The following is a 26,231-nucleotide window of genomic DNA, read 5'->3' as shown; positions in this document are numbered from 1 at the left end:
CTCTCTATCTCTCTAATTGATTAATTAATTTCCTCCTCTAATTTCACAATGGGTTACTCGCTCGCTTTCTAATTTATTAATTAATTTTCTCCTCGATGTTCACACTGGGTTACTCTCTCTTTCTCTCTCTAATTTATTAATTAATTTCCTCCTCTATTTTCATACTGGGTTACCCTCTCTCTCTCTAATTCATTTATTAACTTCCTCCTCTATTTTCACACTGGGTTACTCTCTCCCCCTCTCTCTCGAATTTATTAATGTATTTCCTGCTCTATTTTCACACTGGGTTACCCTCTCTCTCTCTAATTTATTAATTAATTCCCTCCTCTATTTTCACACTGGGTTACTCTCTCTCTCTAATTTATTAATTAATTTCCTCCTCTATTTTCACACTGGGTTACTCTCTCTCTCTAATTTATTAATTAATTTCCTCCTATATTTTCACACTGGGTTACTCTCTCTCTCTAATTTTTAATTAATTTCCTCCTCTATTTTCACACTGGGTTACTCTCTCTCTCTCTCTAATTTATTAATTAATTTCCTCCTCTATTTTCACTCTGGGTTACTCTCTCTCTCTCATTTATTAATTCATTTCCTCCTCTATTTTCACACTGGGTTACTCTCTCTCTCTAATTTATTAATTAATTTCCTCTATTTTCATTCCGGGTTGTTCTCACCCTCTGGTGTCCATGGGAATCTTGGCTGCGCGCGCATCTCTCTCACTATTGCGATGCCAGACGCAACAGTCGCTTACCCTGACGTCATGTATGCCCGAGGTTACGCCTCTTCCTTCCCTCGCCCCTGGATACCTCCTCTTCCGGTCCCAGCCTTACCTAAGATGGCGGCGGTGGCGATCCGTTCTAGAGCCGGGCGGCGCGTGCAGGGTGCGGCCTAATTCCCCCTGGCACCGCGGGGAGAGGCCCAGGCTCTTTTTGCGGCCTGGTCCCTGAGGCAGCCTCTGTCGGGGCCTCAGAGGGAGGATTATCCAATAAGTGATAGAAATTAGCCGGAGGGCAACCGATAATCGTCAATTAACCATTAACATCCCCTAAACTCAAATGTTCAAAAATACTAATTAATTCCCCCAAATATTAACATAATCCAACATTCAGCAATTTCCCTGAGGGATCCTGATACTTTCTATCAGATAATTACAATTCAAAGCTTCAATTCATCATTTGGCGGGTTTAATTTCAATATTAAATTCATATCAATTCAATATCTATTGAATTCCAATCACATTTAAACAGATTTAATGTTAATATTTGTATAAAACTTACATTTACCTCAATTGAACAGTTTTAATAATGATATTCAGTTTAAATTTGTGTTTGTTCTGTGAATTAATATATGGACAGATTTAATTGCGACATTTAAGGTTCATTGATCAGTTTGTACAAACTCGTGTCTTTTTCACGCTGTCGATTAACACATTTAATAATCATATTGAAACATGTTTCTTTGCTCTGTCAACTGACTTATTTAATGTTAATGTTTACTAGATATTCAGCCTAAACTTGAGTTTGTTCCCTCAGTTCACATCTTTTATAATTAGATTTACATTATCTAAACTGGCATTTGTTCTGCCAGTGAACCTATTTAGTATTGGTTTTCAAGTTGTCTAAAATTGTGTCCTCTGTCAATTAACATGGTCAGTAAGTTATCTCCACTCGTGCTGTTTCCTATTGATTAACAAAGTAATCTTATTTAAAACGTGTGTGTGTGTTCTGGCAATTAATGCATATAGTATTGACATTTAATTTATCTAAATTTGCGTTGAAATCATTTGGCAGATTTAATAATCATATTCCATTTAAACTTGCATTTGTTCTGTTAATTCAATTTAATATATTTTGAGAGATTTAATTAATTTAATTTTCAAATGTAATATATTTTGGATGATTTTAAATCGATATATTCCTGTCAATTAACATATTTAATAATCGCTTTTACTCTAATTAAACTTGTGTTGGTTCTGTCCCTTAACACATGGTAATAATATTCAATTTGCCTAAATGTGGGGGCCTTCAGCCAATTAATATAAACTTATAGCAGATTTATTCAATGTTGATGTTTAATTTAATACATTTTGGTAGGTATATTTAATTTCAATAGGTACTTTGTTAACGTTTGATTATTTAATTTCAGTAATACATTTAAGATGTTTTGGCATATTTATTTTCAGTATTCAGTTTAACATATTATTGCAGATTCATTTACAATATTAAATTTAATAATTGGTCAGTTTCTTAGCATAAATAATCGTCTCTAGCTCCTAAATCCCTTCAATATCTTAGTAAATCTTCACCAAATAATTCACTTCTTGCTCTGCTAAACCGTCAGCAATCATCAAATGACCGGCGCAGCCCAAGTAACAATGTGGCTGAACAAATAATCTTCAGGTTTACTTTGTCCAGCTTTGCATTTGATCAGCAAATTACCGCGTTTAATAAGCAACTCCGCTTTTCCCCCATCATTTAAAATATTTAGTACACACATTTGTTTTACCTAAACTTCGATTTGTCTTGTCAGTCAACATAATAATTAGATTTACTTTATCTAAACTTGCGGTTGTTCTGTCACTCAACACATTTAGCATTCATATTCAAGTTATCTGAACTTGTATGCCTTCTGTCTATTAATGTACTCAGGATTAATATTAAATACATTCAAAGTAGTGTTCTCCCGATTCAAACATTTACTAATTAAATTTAAACGAGTAATTGTTTTCTCAATTGAATAATTTAATGTTAATATTTAATTTATCTAAACGTGCATTTGTATCAATTGGCAGATTTGAAACATTCGATTTACACTTGCGTTTGTTCTGTTAATTAACACATTTCGTATATATATTTTACTTTCTTTAAACATGTCTTTATTCTACCAATTAGCCTATTTAAATAATCCAGTACTTTCAAATAATCTATATTAATCAGTAAACAACAGCTCATTCAAAATTTAAATAAAACTTGCTTTTAATAATAATTTGGCTTCATGCTTAAAAGCATTGATATTTTCTAAACTTATCTTTGTTCTATGTATCACAAATTTTCAATAAATGACTGGCTGGTAATGGCTGGTAAGAATTAGCATAACAATAATAACTCAGCTACATATTTAATAACTGTAGTTATGTAAATTTGTGCTGTTCCAATACAATAGCAGAATTTACTGTTTATTAGCCGCCTGGCTAAATCTGTAATAATCAGTAAACATTTGCACAATTAATGGTATAATTAAGCTTAATACATAATGCTCATAATATAACTGATCAAAACTTGCCTTTCTCTGCCTAAATAATACATTTTTCAGGTGTTTAGTATTTATAATTAATTTATCAAAATTTGTGTTTGTTCCCTAAATCAACTCGTTCATTAAATAACCCATCATTCATTTTCTCTGTATTATCAATAGTTAAACAACAATAAATACATTTAATACTTTTTGTACACATTTAAGAATGTTGTTGAATATTTCATAATCATATTTAACCTTTGTATTCAAGAAATACTTATTATTCTGCATAGACCTGTGCTAATCACTAAATAATCTGTAAATGTTTGCGCAGTCTAAATACTAAATTCGTTTGTTATTTAATAATCATAGTTAATTTCATTAAACGTGTGTTCCTTTATATATTAACACATGCAAATTATTTATCTACCTCGTTGATTACTTTGAAATAATTAATTGATCTTCACCCGCGCTAACCAAATGTTCAACGTTTGGCTCATCGAACATTTTGGCTAAATATTTAATAATTAATCAACCTATTTCGGAATCAGGGTGTTCAATACATTAATCCGAATCGATCAGTAATACTAATCTAACAAACAAAATACGTTATGATTTAGGTGAACGTTTAGTAATTTATCGAAATATTTAAAACTCATTCTCAACGTTTGTGAAGGTATTTTTAAAAAAAATCTCTTGTTGATCCGGCAATGATGCGGAAGGTTTAATCTGCATTTACTTACAGTTGTTAATTCAGAAATAAATAATTAATCACTTTATCCTTTAACATATATCGGCAAACCAAATCCAATCACATCATAAATGTAACTATTAATTATTAATTCCAAATACAGAATAATCTGCAGTACATAATCCAAGTTGTTGGAGAGATTACCTTGAATTGGCCGTTAACAATCAATGGTTAACCTCAATAACGAGTCTCTTTGAAAAGTGAGGCACAGGGTTTGGCTCGTTCGAAACGCGATTTAGTCCAGGCGATTGCAGATATGGATCAATAATCCCCTCCTTTACTTTGGCCGAATTTATGTTGATAACAAACAGGGCGTGTGGGTGAGGTGAGTGAGAAAACTGGAGTGAAGAATGTGAAGCCAGTTTTAAAAGGAGCGCTGGGACAATCGGTCTGAACTGATTGGTAAATCAGCCCAGGGGGTGCTGAAGAGGAGGAGAGTTCCCCCTACATGGCGGATGATGATGAGGAGGAGGTTTGTGATAGACGGAAGCAGCAAGAGGACGACAGCTCGCTGGAGGAGCGCTCACCGGGTCAGCCGAAAGGCAGGTTGAGGTGGAGCGAGAGGAAAAGGCCGCCGGAGGGGATAATGAGCAGATGAGTGCGGAGGAGACCCAGGAAGGTATGGACACCAATAGTGGCCGTGTGGCTTCACTCTGTATCTAACCCCGTGCTATACCTGACCTGGGAGTGTTTGATGGGGACAGTGTAGAGGGAACTTTACTCTGTATCTAACCCCGTGCTGTACCTGTCCTGGGAGTGTTTGATGGGGACAGTGTAGAGGGAGCTTTACTCTGTATCTAACCCCGTGCTGTACCTGTCCTGGGAGTGTTTGATGGGGATGGTGTCGAGGGAGCTTTACTCGGTAGCTAACCCCGCGCTGTACCTGTCCTGGGAGTGTTTGATGGGGACAGTGTAGAGGGAGGTTTACTCTGTATCTAACCCCGTGCTGTACCTGTCCTGGGAGTGTTTGATGGGGACAGTGTAGAGGGAGATTTACTCTGTATCTAACCCCGTGCTGTACCTGTCCTGGGAGTGTTTGATGGGGACAGTGTAGAGGGAGTTTTACTCTGTATCTAACCCTGTGCTGTACCTGTCCTGGGAGTGTTTGATGGGGATGGTGTCGAGGGAGTTTACTCGGTAGCTAACCCCGCGCTGTACCTGTCCTGGGAGTGTTTGATGGGGACAGTGTAGAGGGAGGTTTACTCTGTATCTAACCCCGTGCTGTACCTGTCCTGGGAGTGTTTGACGGGGACGGTGTAGAGGGAGATTTACTCTGCATGTAACCACGTGCTGCACAGGTCCTGGGAGTGTTTGATGGGGACAGTGTAGAGGGAGCTTTACTATATATCTGACACCGTGCTGAACCTGTCCTAGGAGTGTTTGATGGGGACAGTGTAGAGGGAGATTTACTCTGTATCTAACCCCGTGCTGTACCTGTCCAGGGAGTGTTTGATGGGGACGGTGTAGAGGGAGATTTACTCTGTATCTAACCCCGTGCTGTACCTGTCCTGGGAGTGTTTGACGGGGACGGTGTAGAGGTAGCTTTACTCTGTATCTAACCCCGTGCTCTACCTGTCCTGAGAGTGTTTGATGGTGTCGGTGTGGAGGGAGATTTACTCTGTATCTAACCCTGTGCTGTACCTGTCCTGGGAGTGTTTGATGGGGTCGGTGTGGAGGGAGATTTACTCTGTATCTAAGCCCGTGCTGTACCGGTGCTGGTACTTTCACTCTCAAACCCTATTTATTTCCACTCACCCCACCCCAACTCCTAGATTCTAGGACCAAGGCAGCCCCGACAGTCACTTCGCCTACGGGCTGGAGCTTTCAAGAACTGCATCTCCCTGCGCCGAGGAGCCTGGGCTAGCGCTGTGTGCAGCGCTCCGCAGCACTGGAACTGCAAACGGATGTCGGAGCCGGTCACGATCAAACTGACGGTCAGTACTGGGGGAGTACCGCTCTGTCGGAGGCTCAGTAAAGAGGGAATGCGGCACTGGCGAAGTTATGTACTGAGGGAGTACCACAATGTCGGTGGGTCAGTACTGAGGGAGTACCACAATGTCGGTGGGTCAGTACTGAGGGAGTACCGCAATGTCGGAAGGTCAGTACTGAGGGAGTACCGCAATGTCGGAAGGTCAGTACTGAGGGAGTACCGCAATGTTGGAAGGTCAGTATTGAGGGAGTACTGCACTTTCGGAGGGTCAGTACGGAGGGAGTGCCGCACTGTCCGGGAATCAGTATAGATAGTGCGCCGCACTCTCGGAGAGTCAGTACTGAGGGAGCACCGCAGTGTCGTAGGATCAGTCCTCAGAGAGTGCCGCACTATTGGTGTATCAGTATTGAGGGAGCGCTGCAGTGTCGGAGGGTCATCACTGAGGCAGTGCCGCACTGTCGGAGTATCAGTATTGAGGGAGTGCTGCACTGTCAGAGATACATGCTGCCTCTGGGTGGAGATAGCAGCCAGCAGTTACCGCGCTGGAAATGGGAGAAGTTGCTATCGCGGTGGCTTTGTGACTGTCGATGTCCAGTCTGCCTGCAAGAAGGTGATTCGCTCGTTCACATCTACCAAAGAATTAGAGAGGAACTCAAGTCTCAACATCAGTAAATCATTTCTGAAAACAATACACTTTGCGTTTTAAACTTGTGGACTGTTATCTAACATAAAGCAGAATGTGACAATTAATCAGATATTAAAGTTGTTTTATGCCAGTGATTAAACGGAAGATCAGTCTCCAGTTATTATTCACATATTAACATCGATTTTCTCCCTGTTCAGCTCCATTGACTCTGCAGTTATTCATTCATGGGATGTGGGCGCGTCGCTGGCCCGGCCAGCATTTATTGCCCTTTTTCAGAGGCATCTTTAAGAGTCAACCACTTTGCTGTGGAAGCCGCCTGCAGATCAGACCAGGTAAGGTCGGATTTTCTAAAGGACATTAGTGAACCAGATGGGTTTTTACAACAATAGTTTCATGGTCATTATTAGACTTTTAATTCCAGGTATTTATTTAACTCAGATTCCACCATTTGCCGCGGTGAGGATTCGAAGTCGGGTGTCCAGAAAGTGCTGCTGGGTTTCTGGTAATCCAATGACAAAACCACTACCCCATCGCCGCGTCTAGTATCGGTTTTCTCTCTATTCTGCTCCATTGAGGCTCCAGTTATTATTAATATATTAATTTTACTTCGTTCTATATTCTGCTCCATTGAATCTCCATTTATTTTTAATATATTAATATTGTTTCGCTCTCTGTTCTGCTCCATTGAGTCTCACAGCCCAGTCTGTCACGTGATGCCCTGTGTCTCTGTCCCAGCGGTGACCTCCCGGGAATCATTTCCCGGGTCATAACCTCATTCCCGGGGTCGCCACATCACTTCCGTCTCCTTCCCGCTCCCCAAAATGTCCGCCGGAAGTGCTGAGCCAATAAACCGTCAGAATATTCAATAATCTAATAAATCTAATATTAATATGTTTCATTTTGATGCATATTATCATTAATCTGTTTAATTATTCAATAATCTTAGTTATTTATCATTAATATATCTAAGTTACCTTAATAATCAATACTACTCTGTTTAATTGCTGAATAATCTATTAATATAATTAACCATTAATTACTCTATTGGATATTTTTAATAAATCTAATTATTAAACTTAATCGAAAATTAATCCAAATATTAAATCATCTCTATTCCCTAGATTAGACCGTCTAATTGTCTGTACTGAGGAGGGCGATAATCTATAATTAGGAGCTGTAAGTATTAATTAAATGTAATTAACTATCACTTATGCAAGTTTTAGTTACTCTCAATAATTTATTATTAATATAGCTAATTATCCATTAATCATTAAATATCACTAATATTTGTATTAATGACTCAATAATCAACATCTAATTATTAAATAATCTTAATAATCTGTACTTAATATATCTAATTACAAATCAGTATTATCCATCACATCTACCAAATTATTAATGTCAACAACCTGTTATTATTCTTACTTCCAATTCATAATAGTTGTTTAATGATTGTATTTCTTATGTAAACATATTCCCTCTTTAATGTAGCTAATTACAAGTTAATGTCAACAATTTATAGCAGGTGCCTCTTATAACTAATTTCAATGTCCACTGTTAACAATCCGAATTAATTCAACAAAGCTTCGAATTAATTACTCATAACTTATTATTAGTGTAGGTGTAATCATTCTCAATTGCTTAACAGTGATATATTATAATTTTATAATCTGTTAATATATAAGTTTTAATTTATCCCAGTTGTTGATCATTAATCAGCCTAGTGATTAATTGGCTTCACTGATCTTTAATTGTTAATTTTTGCAATAGTCCATCATTAATTTTGCCAGGTATTAATTTTGCTTAAATTAACTTTTTCCATACTTAATTATTAATTTACCTTAATGGATTATTTTCAGACTCATTTTTCAATTAATCTCACTAATCCATCATTAGTATACTAAATATTTGATTGATTTTAATAATGTGTTATTAACATAATCAAATAACTCTAAATCTGAATAATCCATCATTAGCTTATTAATAAGACAGCTCAAATAATACTTCTATTTCTAACTATACTGATATACTTTTATGCAGAGCAATGAATTAAAAAAATAATTAAATTCTCAAATCTTTATTGAACAATTAAGATGCAATCTCAGACGAAAGCTTTAAGCAGTGGTTATGTCGAAATAAATTGCAAAATAGGCACAAAATTAAGAATTCCTCACACTGTTAAGCCTGCAAATTGATCCTTATACACTTCAAAAATAACCTCCACTGCCTGAATCGAAAAGTCAACTCAGCTTCACAGTTGGATTTGTTGAATTACTCATTCGACTGAGTGAGGTGGTTGAAATGGATCTGTTGCTGGTGAAGGTTTGAATACAGGGTAAGATTATATGGGGAGTTGAGGTGAGTGGTATTCTCTGTCTTTCGCACTGGTTGATCAGTTGAGGGTGAAGGGGGAATGAGGGGGTCTAAAGGGCTCCCCAGGAACCCTGGACGGAGAGGTGTAGATGATGACGGTTCAACAGGAGGGGATGTCGATTCCCTTGAGTACGACGAAGATGATGACCTGCCGGACCTCATCATGGATATCGAAGATGACGTCTTGGAGGAACAGGATTACGACGAGGTCGAACGCCAAAGTGAGTGCGAGCAATCAAACTCCCGAACGGCACTGGGTCCATTCTCCTTGCGCTCGAGTCCCTCCCCCAACCCATCACTGAGTAATATCTGCAAAACCTCCCTGCTCCCTGACTTTCATCGTGGCCTCGTGTGCACCACACATTATAATAACTACAACATTGGTGGCCCTTCCTTTGGATTTCCTTTCGCTGACTTGGCGCCACACTGTTGGAGCGTCATTCAGGGAGTGCCACACTGTTGGAGGGTAACTACTGAGGGAGTTCCGCACTGTCGACGGGTCAGTACTGAGGGAGCACAGCACTGTTGGAGAGTCAGTTCTGAGGAAGTACTGCACTGTCGGAGGGTCAGTTCTGAGGAAGTACTGCAGTGTCGGGTGGTCAGTACTCAGGGAGCACTGAACTGTCGGAGGGTCAGTACTGAGGTAGCGCCGCACTGTCGCATTGTCAGTACTGAGGGAGTGCTGCACTGTCGGAGGGTCAGTGCAGAGGGAGCTCCGCACTGTCAGAGGGTCAGTCCTGAGAGAGCGCTGCACTGTCGGAGGTTCAGTACTGAGGGATCCCCACACTGTTGGAGGGTCAGTGCTGAGGGAGAGCCGCACTGTCGGAGGGTCAGTACTGAGGGATCACCACACTGTTGGGGAGTCAGTACTGAGAGAGTGCCGCTCTGTCGTAGGGTCAGTGCTGAGGGAGCGCCGCACTGTCGCATTGTCAGTACTGAGGGAGTGCTGCACTGTCAGAGGGTCAGTGCAGAGGGAGCTCCGCACTGTCAGAGGGTCAGTCCTGAGAGAGCGCTGCACTGTCGGAGGGTCAGTACTGAGGGATCGCCACACTGTTGGGGAGTCAGTACTGAGAGAGTGCCGCTCTGTCGTAGGGTCAGTACTGAGGGATCGCCGTACTGTCGGAGGGTCAGTACTGATAGAGTGCTGCAATGTCGGAGGGTCAGTGCTGGGGGAGCGCTGCACTGTCGGAGGGTGAGTACTGAGGGAGCGCCACAATGTCGGAGGGTCAGTATTGAGGGAGCTCATCAAACCGCGGGCCGCACCTGCCACCTGAGTTGGATGTAAATGTCCTCCCGGCCAGCACTGTAAACGAGCTGGGGGAGTGGGAACATTGCTCCCCAGGACCCTGGAGCCAAGATTTCCCCCTCAAACCATGTCACTGGGAGCACAGATGATCTGGGTCCTTATTTCTTTGCCATTTGGGGTTCTTGTGTGTAAATTTGGTGACGCGCTTCCTGCACTGCAACCGGGTCAACGGTTCTGATTTCGTACTCATTGGCTGGTGAAGTGTGATATAGGATTGCAGTTTTTATTATTCCCTTTTCATTCTGTGATATCAGGGGCAGCTCTCTGTGAAAAGTGGGTCCAAACTATCATCATGGCATTGGCCATCGCTGGTGTCGTCGCCTGTGTGGGCCTACTTTGTCTAGTGATATACTTTGCAACGAGCTGTAAGTACACAAGCACGGCTGGTGAGACCGCTCTGTCCAGTTTGCTCTCCTTTCTTAAGGAGAAATATACTTACACTGCAACAGTTCAGGCAATGTTCACTGAGCTGATTCCTGGGCCGAAGGGGTTTGTCTTAGTGACGAACAAATTAGGAACAGGACTGGGCCACTCGGCCCCTCGAGCCTGCTCCGCCTTTCAATAAGATCACGGCTGACCTGATTGTAACCTTGACCCCGCATTCCTGCCAACCCCCTGATAACCTTTCACCCCCTTGTTAATGAAGAATCAATCTCACTCGGCCTTAATAATATTCAAAGGCTCTGCTTCCACCTCCGTTTGAGGAAGACACTTGCAAATACTCACGACCCTTTGAGAGAAAACACTGCTCCTCATTTCAGTCTGAAATGGGTGACCCCTCATTTTTAAACCGCTCGTTCTCCATTCTCCCACAAGGGGAATCATCCTCTCCAAACCCCCCCTGTCGACACCCCTCAGGATCTTAAAGTTTTCAACCAAATCGCCTCTTCCTTTTCTGAACTCCAGTGGATACAAGCCCAGCCTGTCCAACCTTATCTCATAACACAACCCGCCCATCTCTGGTATTAGCCTGGTAAACCTTCTCTGAACCTTTTCCAATGTATTTACATCCTTTCTGAAATAAGGTGCCTAATATTGTGCACATGACTCCAGATGTGGCCCCACTAATGCCCTGTATAATTGAAGCATAACCTCCTTACTTGTGTATTCGATTCTCCCTCGCAATAAATGATAACATTCTACAAGTTTTCCTAGTTACTTGCTCTACCTGCAGACTAACCTATTGTGACTCAAACGCTAAGACAGCCAGATCTCTCTGAAACAAAGATTGGGCCTGTACAAATCGGCATTCAGAAGAATCAGAGGTGATCTTATTGAAACATATAAGATCCTTAGAGGGGCTTGACAGGGTGGATGCTTCCCTCTCGTGGCGGAATCAAGAACGAGGAGACACAGTTTCTGTATGAGGGGCCTCCCATTGAAGATGTTTTTTATTTATTCTTTGGGGTGTGGACGTCGCTGGCAAGGTCAGCTTATGTTAACCATCCCTAATCCCCGTTTCCATGGACTGAGTGATTTGCTTGGCCATTTCAGAGGGCAGTGAAGAGTCAACCACATTGCTGGGGGTCTGGAGTCACATGTAGGCCAGGCCGAGTAAGGACAGCAGATTTCCTTCCCTGAAGGACATTAGTGATCCCGATGGGTTTCTAGAACAATAAATGATAGATTTATGGTGGCCGTTATAGAGACTAGATTTTAATTCCAGATTTTATTAATTGAATTTAAATTCCAAAAGTTGCTGTGGTAGGATTTGAACCCCAGAGTACCAGCCTGGGTCTGCTGTATTATTAACCCAGTGACTTTACCTCTCACCACCACCGACTCCCCAACTGACATAAGGCATTTTTTTTCCTGTGTGGCTTGTTAGTCTGCGGATTTCTCACCCCCAGAAAGCAGTGGAGGTCGGATCATTGAATATATTCAAGGCTTCGTTAGATCTGTTTTTGATCAATGAGGGAGTCAAGGGTTATTTGAGGGGGGTGGGGGTTGTGGGTAGGGAGGGGTAGGCAGGAAAGTGGAGTTGAGTCTACACTCAGGTTAGCCACGATTCTATAAGTCCATAAAGCGTAGGAGTAGAAGGAAGCCATTCAGCGCATTGAGTCTTGTCCGCCATTCAGTGAGATCATGGCTGATTTGATAATGCTCAACTCCGCTTTCCTGCCTTTTCCCCATGCCCCTTGATTCCCTTCCTGATTAAAGATCTGTCTACATCAATCTTGAATATACTTAATGATTCAGCAGGTACAGATCCAGCACAGATCCACCATGCTCTGAGAGAAGAAATTCCTCCTCATCTGTCTTAAAAGGGCGTCACCTTATTCTGATATTATGCCCTCTGGTCCTTGACTCTCCCACAAGGGGATTCAGCCTCTCAGCATCTACCCTGCCAAGCCCCCTAATAACATTTTATGTTTCAGTAAGGTCAAATCTCATTCTTCTAAACTCCAATGACTACAGACCCAACCGACTCAACCTCTCCTCATAAGAAAATCCCTCCATCCCTGGAATTGACCAAGTGAACGTTCTCTGGGCTGCCTCCAATGCCAGTTATCTGCTAAACTAACTAGGACTAAAACTGTTGACACTATTCTAGGTATGGTCCAAATGGTGCCATGAATAGATTTAGCAAGATTTCCCTGTGTTTATAGTCCATTCCTTTTGATATAAAGTACAACTTTCTATATGCCTTCCCGATTACCTGCTGAATTGTATGTTAGCTTTTTGTGATCCATGCACAAGGACTCCTAAATCCCTCTGCCATAGCTTTCTGCAGTCTTTCTCCATGTAAATAACATTCAGTTCCCCTATTTGTCCTGTCAAAGTGCTTAACTCCACAGTTTCCCACCTTATGTTCCATTTGCCAAGTTTCTGTCCACTCAATGAACCTGCCCATGCCCCTCTGTGGATGCATTTTATTATCCCCACCACTTGCCTTCCCGCCTATTTTTGTGTCATCCACAAACTTGGCGATAGTACATTCCCTTCCACCATCCAAGATATGGATGCATATTGAAAATAATTGTGGCCCCAGCACTGATCCTTGTGGCACTACACTTGTTAGAGGTTTCCATCCTGAAAATGCCCCCATTATCCCAACTCTCTGTCCTCTATTAGTTAGCCAATCCTCTATCCATACTCATATGCAACCCCTTACACCATGGGTTATCATCTTTTTAAGTAGCCTTATGACCGGTACCTTATTGAACGTCTTTTGGACATACATATACTGGTTCCCCTTTATCTATCCTGCTTGTTTCCTCCTCAAATACTTCTAATAAATTTGTCAGGCATGATTTCCCTTTGCTGAAACTATGCTGACACTGCTTTATTATATTATGAATTTCCAAATGTTCTGCTATTACATCCTTTATAATACTCTAATATTTTCTCAATGACAGATGTTAAGCTAACTGGACGATAGTTACATGTTTTTTTTGTCTCCCTGCCATTTTGTATAAGGGTGTTATTGAATATTATTGAATAATTATTAGTGCTTATATAATTATGGAACTATTGAATTGTTATTGAATTATCTGATTGAATGGCGGGGCAAGGTCGAGGGGCCGAGTGGCCTGCTCCTGCTAATATGTATGATTTGATGATCCTTACATCCCTTCTTCGTGGGAGCTTTCTGTGCACAATTTGCTAGCTGGAGAGAAGAAAGGAAGCCGAGTTTTCTTTATTGATTCATGGGATGCGGGAGTCGCTGGCTGGGCCAGTATTTATTGCCCATTCCTAATTGCCGCTTGAGAAGGTGGTGGTGAGCTGCAGTGCATCTTGTAGATGGTACACACTGACTCCACTGTGCCCCGGTGGTGAAGGGAGTGAATGTTTGTGGATGGGCTGCCAATCCAGCGGGGCTGCTTTGTCCTGGATGGTGTCGAGCTTCTTGACTGTTGTGGGAGCTGCACTCGTCCAGGCAAGTGGGGAGTATTCCATCACACTCCTGATTTGTGCCTTGAAGAAATGGTGTATACGTATAATTCCTGGGATGAAGGCGTTTGCTTGATGAGGAAACCTTGGACAGGTTTTGCCTGTAATAATTGGAGCGTCCAATGAAAATATGAATTAGGAGCTGTAGGAGGCAATTCGGCCCCTCGAGCCTGTTCCATTTTTGAATGAGGTCATGATCTGTTTGTGGCCTCAACTCCACATTCCGCCGAACCGCCCCACGATAACCTTTGAATCCCTTGTTAGTCAGGAATCTATCTACCTCCGCAACAAAAAAATATTCAGTGACCCAGCCTCCACCGCTCTCTGGGGAAGAGAGTTGCAAAGCCTCACGACCCTCTGAGAGAAGAAATTCCTCCTAATGTCCAATTTAAATGGGAGGCCCCTTTTTAAACTGTGCCTCTCCCACCTCCTTCGTTCCGGTCTCCCCCATGAGGGGAAACATCCTTTCAGCACCGACTCTGTCAAGTCCCCTCTTTCTTAGAGTTGAGAAGAATGAGAGGCGATCTTATTGAAACATATCAGATCCTGAAGGGGCCTCGACAGGGTGGATGCTGAGAGGATGTTTCCCTCTCATGGGGGAAGCTGCAACATGGTGAGGGTGGTCACGGTTTCAGAATAAGGGGCCTCCATTGAAGACGGTGATGAGGAGGCATTTCTTCTCTCAGAGGGACATCAGCCTGTGGAATTCTCTCCCCCACAGAGCAGTGGAGTCCGGCTCACTGTACATATTCAAGGCTGAGGAAGTCGAGGGTTATCGGTTCCCCGGTGGGGTAAGGCAGGAAAGTGGAGTTGAGACCACAATCAGATCAGCCATGATCTTACTGAATGGTGGAGCAGACTCAAGTGGCCGAATGGCCTACTCCTGCTCCTAACTCTTATGTTATTAAATTAATTTTGGTTTCAAATATGGTTTTACTGACACAATTCTAACTAAATATACCGGAAAAAGCATGACAATGCAGCGAGGCCTACTTGAAATTGCAGTGTTTTTCTTATCGACACATCAATTTATTGCCCATCCCTTATTGCCCTTGAGAGGTAGTTAAGAGTCAACCGTGTTACTGTGGGTCTGGAGTCACATGTAGGCCGGACCGCGGGTAAGAACAGCAGATTTACTAATTCCCCTAAAGGGACAATACTGAACCAGGTGGGTTTTTACTCCAATCGATGGTCATTTCATGGTCATCAGGACTGAGAGGAACTTTCAATTCCAGATTTTATGAATCTGCAGTGGTGGGAATTGAAACCGTGTCCCCAGAGCAGTGGACTGGATTGCTGGTCGAGTGGCTTTACCACGACACTGTCATCTGTCACGCTGAGATTAATGTCTATAATGCATTTGGGAAATATTTTTTAAACCTTGTTAAGTGGTGTATGTGTCTATGTGTGTGCGTCGTAATTGGATTAAAGCCAGCTGTTCTGGAGGCTTTGATGAACATAAAGAAGTTGGTTTGAATGTGGTAATTTGGTAAACATGGGGAAGTTTTGTCAAGGGGGCAGTTTGAATTTTTGAAATCCATCTCAAAGTAATGAGTGAAATCTTGCACTAAGCCATATGACGCCAGGAAATGTGTTTCGCTTTTTTTTTTCTGGTTACTAATAAAATAGGTGGCATGAAAGGATGTTATTGTTAGAAGAGGTAAAGTTAAAAGCCCAATGATAGAATGGGAAATTCACATTCAAAGAGAAAGATGTGTATAAAGGAGAAAGGGGATTGTGTGCAAGGTAGAGGCTTTGTATTATCCAACAAGTGTGAGAAGCCTCAAGCTGCTGCCTGCAAGGATCCAGAGGTGAAAGACTTTCACTTTGATTTTGATTGTCCAGAGTGTGCTTTGCCAGGTATCTGTTTAAATCTATGCGATTTACTGTTGCCTTGCCGGGGATCTAACTCAGTCAGATTAATTAGGGGATTTTTGTCGTTATTATTGTAGTAATTTTTGGATGTATATGTGTTTACAATCCTCCTTGTATTAATAAATGTTTAATTTAGTTTTATAAAAAAATGCCCTTGAGACTCAGTGGTCTTATTACTGCTGAATCAAAGCCTGCCCCTCGAAACATACAAATTGAAAAAATGGGTTATGACAGTTGCTTCAGGTTTCCCTCTGGGATTTGAAAAAATTCAGCCTTTACCACTGTCTGTGTAATAATACATCCCCTGTCGACGAGAGACACTTGACAATCTGGGATTGGTTCAGAAATGGAGAAGCGTGTACTTCGGGGAAAGGAGGTTGTCTATCCCTGGTCCGAGGCCCAGTATGTGTGGGGAGGGCCACATCGCAGTGCAGTGTAGGACTGACCACTGACACATTTCTCTCTTTTTCTCTCACTTTGCCTCCACAAGACGTGGGTGCCTCGGAGAATTTACACATCGTGCGGGACAGAGTGCAGAACGCCACTGACAGCTTACACAACCTCCAAGAGCAGACCCAACTGAAAGACCAACAGGATTGTACACGCTTCCAAAACACTACCGAACACTGGCTACACCTGTTCTGCGAGAAGTATGGTGAGCATGTGCCCCTGTCGCCTCTGACAAGTGGGGTGGTGAGAGAGAGGATCAGGCTCATTCAGCTCTCCACCACGCACTCTCAAGCCTGTTAGACATGAAAAGGAGGTCCATTCAGCCCCCTCCTCGAGCATGCAACACAGGAACAGGCGGAGGCTCAATCAGCCCCGCGAGTCTAATTGGAAAAGTGAGAAGCCCTACAGTTTGGTTGGGGGGTGGCGGTGGTGGCTGCTGAGGAGTCCAGCATTTTTCAGTAGGGGTGTGGGTGTGACGTGTCCCAAAGTTTCTGGAAGGGATGACGAATCCCACACTTTGTGGGTTAAGGAGTCACACAGTTTAGGCCGGGGGGCTGGGGGTGGTGGCGGGTAGTGAGGTGCTGGGGAGTTCCACAGTTTGGTGGGGGGGAGGGGTCAGGTTTCCCACAACTTTTCTCAGGGAGGGTTGAGGTGTCCAACAGTTTGGGGGGTTGGGTGGTGGTTGAAGTGCTGTGGAGTCCCACAGTTTGAGGGGGTAGCGAAGAGTCCCAAAGTGTGTGCAGGAGGGCGAGGTGATGAGTCCCACAGATTGGCAGAGTGGGTGAGGATACACACAGTTTTGGGGGATGGGATAGGAGTCCCACGGTGTGGGGGTGGGGGGGGGGTGGGAATTGGTGAAGGGTCACAACATTTAGAGAGGACTCTTAACGTTGCTAGCTGAGCATAGATTCCTGAACGTTACCACTTTTCCCTCTCTCAATGCAGAATGTCCCTCGAGTATTTGTGATCCTGGCTGGCTCCAATACTCAAGAAGCTGCTTCCGGTTAACGGATACCAGACTTAGCTGGGAGCAGAGCAAGGAACTGTGCTCAAGCAAGCAGGGACACTTGGCCATCGTCAACAACGACCGGGTGCAGGTAACATGTCTCCCCTCTGCCCTCACCTCCAACCAGAAGTGCCAGGGCCTCTCTCACTCCCTTGTCAATAAGATTGAGTCTATCCAATCAGTTGCATATGCTGAGTTCCTCTTCCCATCCACAAGCCCACCTGGCTAAACTTTCTCTAAGACCACCTCCCCATTCCCAACACCGCCCAAGACCTGAACACTCATCTTTCTCGCGTATCTCCCCTCATGCCCTCTCTGAGCTACAGATTTGTACATAGGCTGAGATCTTCCAACTACCTCTAGCAAAGTGGTCCTTTCAAATCTCTACTGCTGCCCCAAGTTCGCAAACACCACATTCAACATGGATGCTTCTGGGGCCTTAAGCGGAGCCAGCTTGGCTTAGGACATTCTTGGTCCTAATGTTCTTTCACTCTTGAGATTTGTATGTTAAACTATCTCTCTCTTTCTCCCACTCTCTCTATCTCTCTCACATTCAAACACACTCTTCAGCTTGGCTATGTCAGAAATTCAATTCACTATCAATAAGAGTCCTTCATTTAACATGATTTTTAACTCTCTTTACACGCAGCCAGAACTTCAATTGAATGGTGCTGGAGAGATATTTCCTCCACTCCAGCTTGTTCTAAACTCTCAACCCCAACTGCTTGAACTGAAAACCACCACTTATCACTCCTTTTCACCCCTGTTGACCCTTTGTTTCCCTATTGTTCATCTCCCAGGTAACCTGGTCACGTGATCATTTACCGGGTCCCAGCTGTTTTCTTTCATACCAGGAATAAGATCCTAGTTCCTGAAGGAACCATCCATAATAAATGTAGTGCGCACCCCGCAAAATCACGTGAACAGTCACCAGACCGAATATCCCCTCCCCGGCCACCGGTTTTAGCCAAGTGCAAACATCCCTCTCTCCTCAGCCACTGTCTAACTCTCCTTCAAACCTGCCATCATCAGCCCTGTCCTTAAAAACAACCTTGAATTCTCCTTCCCACTCCGTCCTTGCGAGTGACTATCCCATCTCCAAGCTCCTTTTCTCTCCAAAGCTCTTCAACGTGTTGCCCACACCCTATTTCCCCATTCCCATCTTTCCCCAGTTTCACCTTCACCCTATTACTCCCTTTACAACATTTCCTGTTTACCCCGATGCCTACTAACGATGCCCTTCTACTTCCACAGAATTTCCTGTTTGAGCAAGCTAAAGAAGCCTCCTATTGGATCGGAATGACAGACTCGGTGACTGAAGGGATCTGGATGTGGGTGGATGGGACGAAGGTCATGGATGGGAAAACGTGAGTAACAGAGTGCGTCAGGGGTCGGGGTGGCAAAGGGTCAGCCCCATGTTTGTTTTATGGTGGGCAGGGGGGGTGGTGGCGATGGGATTGACCGAGGGGTGGCTGAGGTGGAGATAGGCTGATGCTCTGGGGCTACTGTGTGAGTCGGAGGAGAAAGGCCTAGTAAAGGGTAAGTCAGAGGGTCGTGAGAATCAACATGAGACGCGCGTTCGATGGAGCAGAGATCAAATTAGGTCAGGAGAACAAAGGCCAGCTTGAAGGTCACAGGTTATATGAGGGTGAGGGGATTAGGGGTCAGACTGGGTGACAGGTTGATTAGGGGGTCAGGGGTTATGTAAATGATCCGGGGTTAGGCATGATGTCAGGGGTTAGGCAAAGGGTTGAGTTTAGGAAAAGGGTCAGAGTGAAACAGAGGGTGAGGGAGGGTCAGGGCTTAGGCTGAAGGTCAGGGAGTGGAGAAGACATGAGGGTGTTTAGGCAGAGGGTGAATGGTTATGTAGGGAGCCAGGGGTTAGACAGAGGGTCAGGAGGAATCAGGGTTAGGCACTGGATCAATGGTGCAGAGGTCAGTCTTGGTCAAGAGAAAAGAGGACACTTGAAGTTCACAGGTTACATGAGGTTCAGGGGTCAGACTGGGTTAGGCACAGGGTCAGGGGTCAGATTGTTTAATTTGAACGGGGCGGGGTGGTTGCGGGGCTCTTTCTGCTCGTATGAGATAAAGGATCTCAATCCCGCCAGTTGAGCACTGACCGCTTTCATGTTTATTTTTTTGCTTTTGCTTTGCCCTCGGAAGGTTCTGGGGGCCGGGACAGCCGGACAACGCCTTCAGCAGGACGTACAGGATGAGGGAAAACTGCGGCCTGATGAGGCTGCGGCGCTGGTACGACGAGGCCTGCGGGGCGAAGTTCCCGGCCATCTGCGAGAAGAACGCCATCCGCCTCCACCTGATCTTCCAGAGAATGATGAAGAGCCGCTGAGGGAGCGCTGGCCTGGCATCTGCTCCATCATTCCTACCGTTGTCCTTCATCTGTGTGGGGGCTGGGGAGGCAAAATAATGGCAAATCGTTCTGCACCCGTTGTTGCGTTTGTTCGTGTTTTACAGAATGGGCCGGGGTGGTGGGGTTTCCCGAAACGCTGAAAAGTGTCTGAAGACGTCCGTCTCTACGGGGCCCTGTGATTGTTCAAGGCTGCAGGTAGTTGACAGGATCCAATCTGGTTTGTGAAGCAGAAACCGAGAACAGACATTTTCTTCATTGAGGAAGTCTGTTGACTTGGTCAGTCTCTCAGCTCTCCTCTCTCACAACCAGTGCCCCAACTATCCCCTATTTATACACTGTTTTATTTTATTAGCTAACTCCAAACTAATTAACAAATTGACAGCCTCTGCAAGGGGCACAGAAACAAAATGCACGACAAGAACTTATCTAATGAAATTGAAATGATGTTTTCCCAATGAAAAATAAGAACCACCACCTGTTTGTCTTGCACGTAACAATGTAATTGACATGACATTAACACAGTTTAACAATATAATTGACTAGATATTGACAGCTGATTGGAGTCATTTGTCTGGAACCCGAGCTTCCCACAATCCGCTTTGTCGACCCTTTCAGACTCGATCTTTCGCTCATAAACTACAACCTCATCGGTATGAAAGAAGGGCAGACTCTGGCCATCATTCCCTGAGGAACAGTCACAATGTCCTGTCCATGAGGCCAAGGGAATTTACAAGCAGCCCTCCCCCCACCAACCACCTCCTCACCACCACCTGCTACACCACCACCTCCCTAACAAATGACACAGGCCTCCAACACATATGGACTGGACCACGTAGTTTGAAATGTCGGCTCCCCTCAGGTGAGGTTTCAGGCTTTTGCATTTCTGATCTTGGCTTGATCGTGTCATTAGAAGGTTTAACCGGTGTGGAGCCGTGGGGACTGCCGCCAATTTCTTCATGTGTCACTTGGTCTGAGTAAGTAGGCGCCCTTCATTCCCTTGAAGTGTCTTACGGTTCCTTCCTGCCTGAGCATTGTCGGAGGGTCAGTAATGATCGAGCGCCGCACTGTCTGAGCGTCAGTACTGAGGGAGAGCTGGACTGTCCGGGGGTCAGTACCGAGGGAGTGCCGCATTGTCTGAGCGTCAGTACTGACGGAGAGACGGACTGTCCAGGGGTCAGTACTGAGGGAGTGCCGCACTGTCTGAGCGTCAGTACTGAGGGAGAGACGGACTGTTGGAGGGTCAGTACTGAGGGAGCGCAGCTTTGTCAGAGGGTCAGTACTGAGGGAGAGACGGACTGTCGGCGGGCAAATACTGAGAGAGAACCGGACTGTCAGAGGATCAGTACTCAGGGAGCGCAGCTCTGTCTAAGGGCCAGTACTGGGGGAGAGCCGTACTGTCGGAGGGACAGTACTGAGGGAGCGCAGCTTTGTCAGAGGGTCAGTATGAAAGGACACATGAAGTGTTGCAGGTTCAGTACTAAGGGAGAGCCGGACTGTCGGAGGGTCAGTACTGAGGGAGCGCTGCCCTGTCGGTGGCACAATACTGAGGGAGAGCTGCCCTTCTGCTAATTAATATAATCTTTCAGCAGATTTTTTTAATTTTGATATTGAATGTAATGTATTTTTGTAGATATATTTAATTTCAGTAGGTGATAACTTTTTATAATTATTCAATTTCAGTAACACATTTAATATAATTTGGCAGATTCATTTTCAATATTAAATTTAACAGTTGAACAGATTATTTGCATAAATCACCGTCCCCAGTTCCCGAGTCCCTTTAATATCTTAGAAAATATTCAGAAATAATTCACTTCTTGCTCTGCTAAAACATCAACAATCATCAAATGTGCGGCGCATCCCGCTGAACATCTAATCTTCAGGTTTAGTTTGTCCAGCTTTGCATTTGTTCTGCAAATTGCCGCATTTAATAAGCAACTCCGCTTTCCCCCCACCATTTAACATATTTAATACTCAAATGTGTTCTACCTAAACTTGGATTTGTCCAGTCAGACAACATATTTAATAATTAGGTTTAATTGATCTAAACTTGTGGTTGTTCTGTCATTTAACACATTTAGTATTAATATTCAAGTTATCGAAACTTGTTTGGCTTCAGTCCATTAATATCCTCAGTTCTCATTTTAAATTCATCTAAAGTTGTATTTTTACTATCGATTCACACATTTATTAATCACATTTAAATGTGCATTTGTTCTGTCAATTGCTGAATTTAATGTTAATATTTAATGTATCTAAACTTGCGTCTGTATCAATTGACAGATTTAATAAAAATTTTCGATGCTGGGCCTAGTGACCCTTTGACAGTGCAGCACTCCCTCAGCACTCACCTTCCGACAGTGCGGCGCTCCCTCAGCACTGACCCTCCGACAGCGCGGCTCTCCCTCAGCACTGACCCTCCGACAGCGCGGCGCTCCCTCAGCACTGACCCTCCGACAGTGCGGCTCTCCCTCAGCACTGACCCTCCGACAGCGCGACGCTCCCTCAGCACTGACCCTCCGACAGTGCGGCGCTCCCTCTCTACTGACCCTCCGACAGTGCGGCGCTCCCTCAGAACTAACCGTCCGGCAGTGGGGCGCTCCCTCAGAACCGATCCTCCGACAGTGCGGCTCTCCTTCATTACTGACCCTCCGACAGTACGGCGCTCCCTCAGCACTGACCCTCCGACAGTACGGCGCTCCCTCAGTACTGACCCTCTGACAGTGCGGTGCTCCCTCAGTAATGACGCTCTGACAGTGCAGCGCTCCCTCAGTACTGACCCTCCGACAGTGCAGCGCTCCCTCAGTACTGATCGTCCGACAGTGCGGCGCTCCCTCAGTACTGACCCAGCAACAGTGAAGTGCTCCCTCAGCACTGACACTCCAACAGCGCGGCACTCCCTCAGCACTGACACTCCAACAGCGCGGCGCTCCCTCAGTACTGACAGTCCGACAGTGCAGCGCTCCCTCAGTACCGACCCTCCGACAGTGCGCTGCGGCGCTCCCTCAGTACTGACCCTCCGACAGTGCGGCGCTCCCTCAGTCCCGTACGATGAGCCTGCAAGCCGAAATTGCGACACACCAGGGGACTCCCAGGGACTGGAATGAGGTGAGAGGACACAATCCTCACGTTGAAGATCAGCTTTATTTCGGAACAGGAACATCACGTGTGCCAGAGAAGAGCAGAACGCCCCTCCCTCTGAGGTTTCGGTGAGGATCACCACCCGATGTCGTTCGAGTCGGATCGATGCGGTGTGAATGGCATCCGAAATTCACTGGGCATCAGAAAAGGCCACAAAGACCTCTTCGACAACCACCACCCCCTCTTCACCCCGGCTGTCCGAAGGTGGTTAGAGGATAGCGTCCGACTTCACCCCAAACACAGGGCACCTGGTTCCCCGCCGCACTGCTCCAGCATGTCCTCTCGCAACAACAACAGCAACTTCAAACACCGAACACGGGAATCGAATTGAGAGAAGCATTTCCAACACCCGCCGTCACATTTTGACGTTCCACCGCTCTCGCTGCCGGGGCCCTGACTGGTTGCGGGGACGGGCATCACAGGCTGATGGGCGGTTTCTCCGCTCTCCGTTTGCAGATCCAGTGACCGGCCTGGTTACAAGCCGCGTTGGCCCAGGCTTTGTTGCGGATCATGCCGCATTTCTTGAACTGCTCCCACTCGTAGTCGAAATAGTTGTCGGGGTAGCCCCTGTCCCAGAATCTGGAGGTGGGGAGGGGACCGAGGGGAGGGAAAAAAGGGAGTCAGACAATGAGAATGAGAGAGCGAAGAGTGTGGGAGACAGATGACGAGAGAGAGAGAGAGACAGATGAGGAGAGAGGGAGAAGGAATGCACAGGAGAGACAGACGATGAGAGAGTGTGAGTGAGTTCAGGAGAGAGAGAAAGTGGGAGACAGACGAGGCGAGAGAGAGAGAGTGGGAGAGACAAACGAGAGAGAGCAGGAGACAGACAAGGAAAGAGAGAGAGCAGGAGAGACAGACAAGAGAAAGGGGTAGAAAGAGGAAGGGGGGGTGGTGAGAGGTGGGGAAGATAAGCAGAGATGCAAGGAGAGAGAGAGAGAGAGATCTTACATTACAAACAGGGGAGATAATCTATGCCGTGTAGCCAGCTCACTGTCAACAGCAACACGGCTGTGCTCAGATATTCTCTACTCGGTTTTGCTGTTACTTCTGGGCTCAGTATTGGGGCCAGGACATAGGGGAGGAAAATCCCTCTCACACGTGCTCTTCCCCTTAAAGCTGGTAAAGGACTGTGGGGAATTTGGAGCTTTGCTCGAACAGGACCGATGCCACAGGGAGTCCCTCGGTTTCTCATCTTACAGAGGCGGATGCTCCTCTGACCCCGTGCGGGTCCAAACAGACAGCAGTGATTTGTCAGCAAAATATAATCATTTTCATCATGCAATTGGAATTTGTTGTGAGGAGAGGAATAGTGTGTGTCTGTGTGTGTGTGACTCAATTCGTTCACGAGATGGGATCTTCGCTGGCTGGGCCAGCATTCATTGCCCATCCATAGTTGCCCTTGAGAAGGTGGTGGTGAGCTACACACCATGTGATGTGGGTGCACCCAATGTGCTTTTAGGGAGGACAGTTCCAGGATTTTGACCCAGTACCACTGAAGGAAAGGCCAATATATTTCCAAGTCAGGATGGCGAGTGGCTTGGAGGGGAAGTTCCAGATGGTGTGGTTCCCATATGTCTGCTGCCCTTGCAATTCTAGATGGTAGTGGTTGTGGGTCTGAAAGGTGCTGTCTAAGGAGCCTTGGTGAGTTGCTGCAGTGCATCATGCAGATGCTACACACACTGCTGCTACTGTGCATTGGTGACGTTTGGAATGAATGTTTGCGGATGGGGTGCCAATGAAGCGGGCCTGCTTTGTCATGGATGGTGTAGAGGTTATTGAGTTTATTTGGAGCTGCACCTATCCAGGGAAGTGGAGAGTATCCCATCACACTCCTGACTTGTGCCTTGTGGAGGACAGGATTTGGGGAGTCAGGAGGTGAATAACTCGTTACAGGATTCCCAGCCTCTGACTTGCTCTTGTCGCCTCAAGTTGCCGTGTACATGAACTGAAGTGAGGGGAAGTCACATTGATGTTTACAGTCCAGGTTATTGTGTTCCGTTACCTGGGTCTTTTGAATCTGTGTTTTACTGTTGTCTGAATGGAGATATAACTGGGAGTTAGATTAACTAGTGAAGCTAGGACTTATCATCTTGGTAATTTGCAAACCTGTGCATCCGCTTAAAATCATTTCTTTTTTTTTTAAATCAGAAAAGGTTAAATTTAGTTTTCTAATAAACCCAGAAGATTTTTTGGTCTTATTACTATTAAATTCAAGTCCCGCATCTCGAATTAAATACAAATTGTAAAACAGTCGGGGTGCTGGTTTCAAGTTTCTCTCTGGGTTTTGAACAGCTCAGCATTTACCATCTGCTGTGCCATAACAGGTTCAGGAAGGGGACTCACCAACGTCCACTCAAGTGGCAATTAAGGATGGGTAACAAGTGACAGTGACACTAAGGCTGTTCCCCTAGTGGAAGAATGAAGAATACTGAGCCCGGAAGTAACCCCTGCGGGATTAGGACCGACTGCAGGTCCCCTGCTGAATAGAACACAATTTGATATTTTTCAACACTCACTTTAGTTCATCCTGGACATCAGTCCCATCGACCCACTTCCACGATCCCCCTTCAGCGGTCTCATTTAACCCAATCCAGTACACCTTCTGTACGTCATAGCCAGCGACGAACTTCTGAAAATGAGAGGGAGAAGCAGTGAGGCAATCTCCTTCTACAGGTACAGCACGGACATAGACACAGTAAAACTCACTCTAAAGTTACAGCACGGGCATACACACAGAGTGAAGCTCCCTCTACACTGTCCCATTCAAACACTCCAAAGGCAGGTACAGCACGGGGTTAGATATAGAGTAAAGCTTCCTCTACTCTGTCCCTAAAAAGAAACCTCCCAGTTCTCCGCTCACCTGCTCCTTCCTGTTGCGAATGACCAAAAGGTCCGCACCCTGCTCAATGCAGTTCTGCCGACTCCCGTCCCAGTCCAGGACATTCTTGGAGAAATAGTAACAGTTGCCCCCGTAAGGTTTCCAGAATCGGTGGCACAGCTCACTGCTGCAGTCTGGTGTGTGGGTAGGGGAGAGAGGGAATGATGGAGCAGAAATGAAGTCAGAAAAAAGAGAAAAATGAAATCAACGTAGATCACAATAAGTTGAGCACTGTGCACAGTTCTGGTCGCCTCATTACAGAAAGGAAGTATCTGCACGAGAGAGGGCACAGAGCAGATTTACTAGGATGTTGCCACCCAAGACTGAAAAATTGCTGCGAAGTGGGCAGATTGGAAAGGTTGGAGCTGTTCTCCTT

General features: G+C 44.9%; 1 protein-coding gene across 1 annotated transcript; it reads left to right on the top strand.

Moving 5' to 3' along the window:
• Positions 1–4,436: 4,436 nt before the first annotated feature.
• LOC144672816 (low affinity immunoglobulin epsilon Fc receptor-like) lies at positions 4,437–20,004 on the top strand. Its single transcript, XM_078534800.1, has 6 exons — positions 4,437–4,518; positions 8,961–9,158; positions 16,503–16,667; positions 17,408–17,559; positions 18,723–18,835; positions 19,632–20,004. Exons 1-6 carry the CDS (start codon positions 4,437–4,439, stop codon positions 19,813–19,815), a joined length of 894 nt encoding a protein of 297 aa, XP_078390926.1. The 3' UTR covers positions 19,816–20,004.
• Positions 20,005–26,231: the final 6,227 nt, after the last annotated feature.

Source organism: Cetorhinus maximus, unplaced genomic scaffold (assembly GCF_964194155.1).
Source record: "Cetorhinus maximus unplaced genomic scaffold, sCetMax3.hap1.1 HAP1_SCAFFOLD_52, whole genome shotgun sequence".
Lineage (NCBI taxonomy): Eukaryota > Metazoa > Chordata > Chondrichthyes > Lamniformes > Cetorhinidae > Cetorhinus > Cetorhinus maximus.
Note: the sequence above shows the minus strand (reverse complement) of the source record. Positions and strands in the feature narration are given on the sequence as shown.

Coding starts and splice junctions, on each gene's coding strand:
- LOC144672816 (XM_078534800.1), top strand. CDS start 4,437: ATGGCGGATGATGATGAGGAGGAGGTTTGTGATAGACGGAAGCAGCAA. Junction 16,668..17,407: donor CCTGTTCTGCGAGAAGTATG/GTGAGCATGTGC, acceptor CTCTCAATGCAG/AATGTCCCTCGAGTATTTGT. Junction 18,836..19,631: donor AAGGTCATGGATGGGAAAAC/GTGAGTAACAGA, acceptor TGCCCTCGGAAG/GTTCTGGGGGCCGGGACAGC.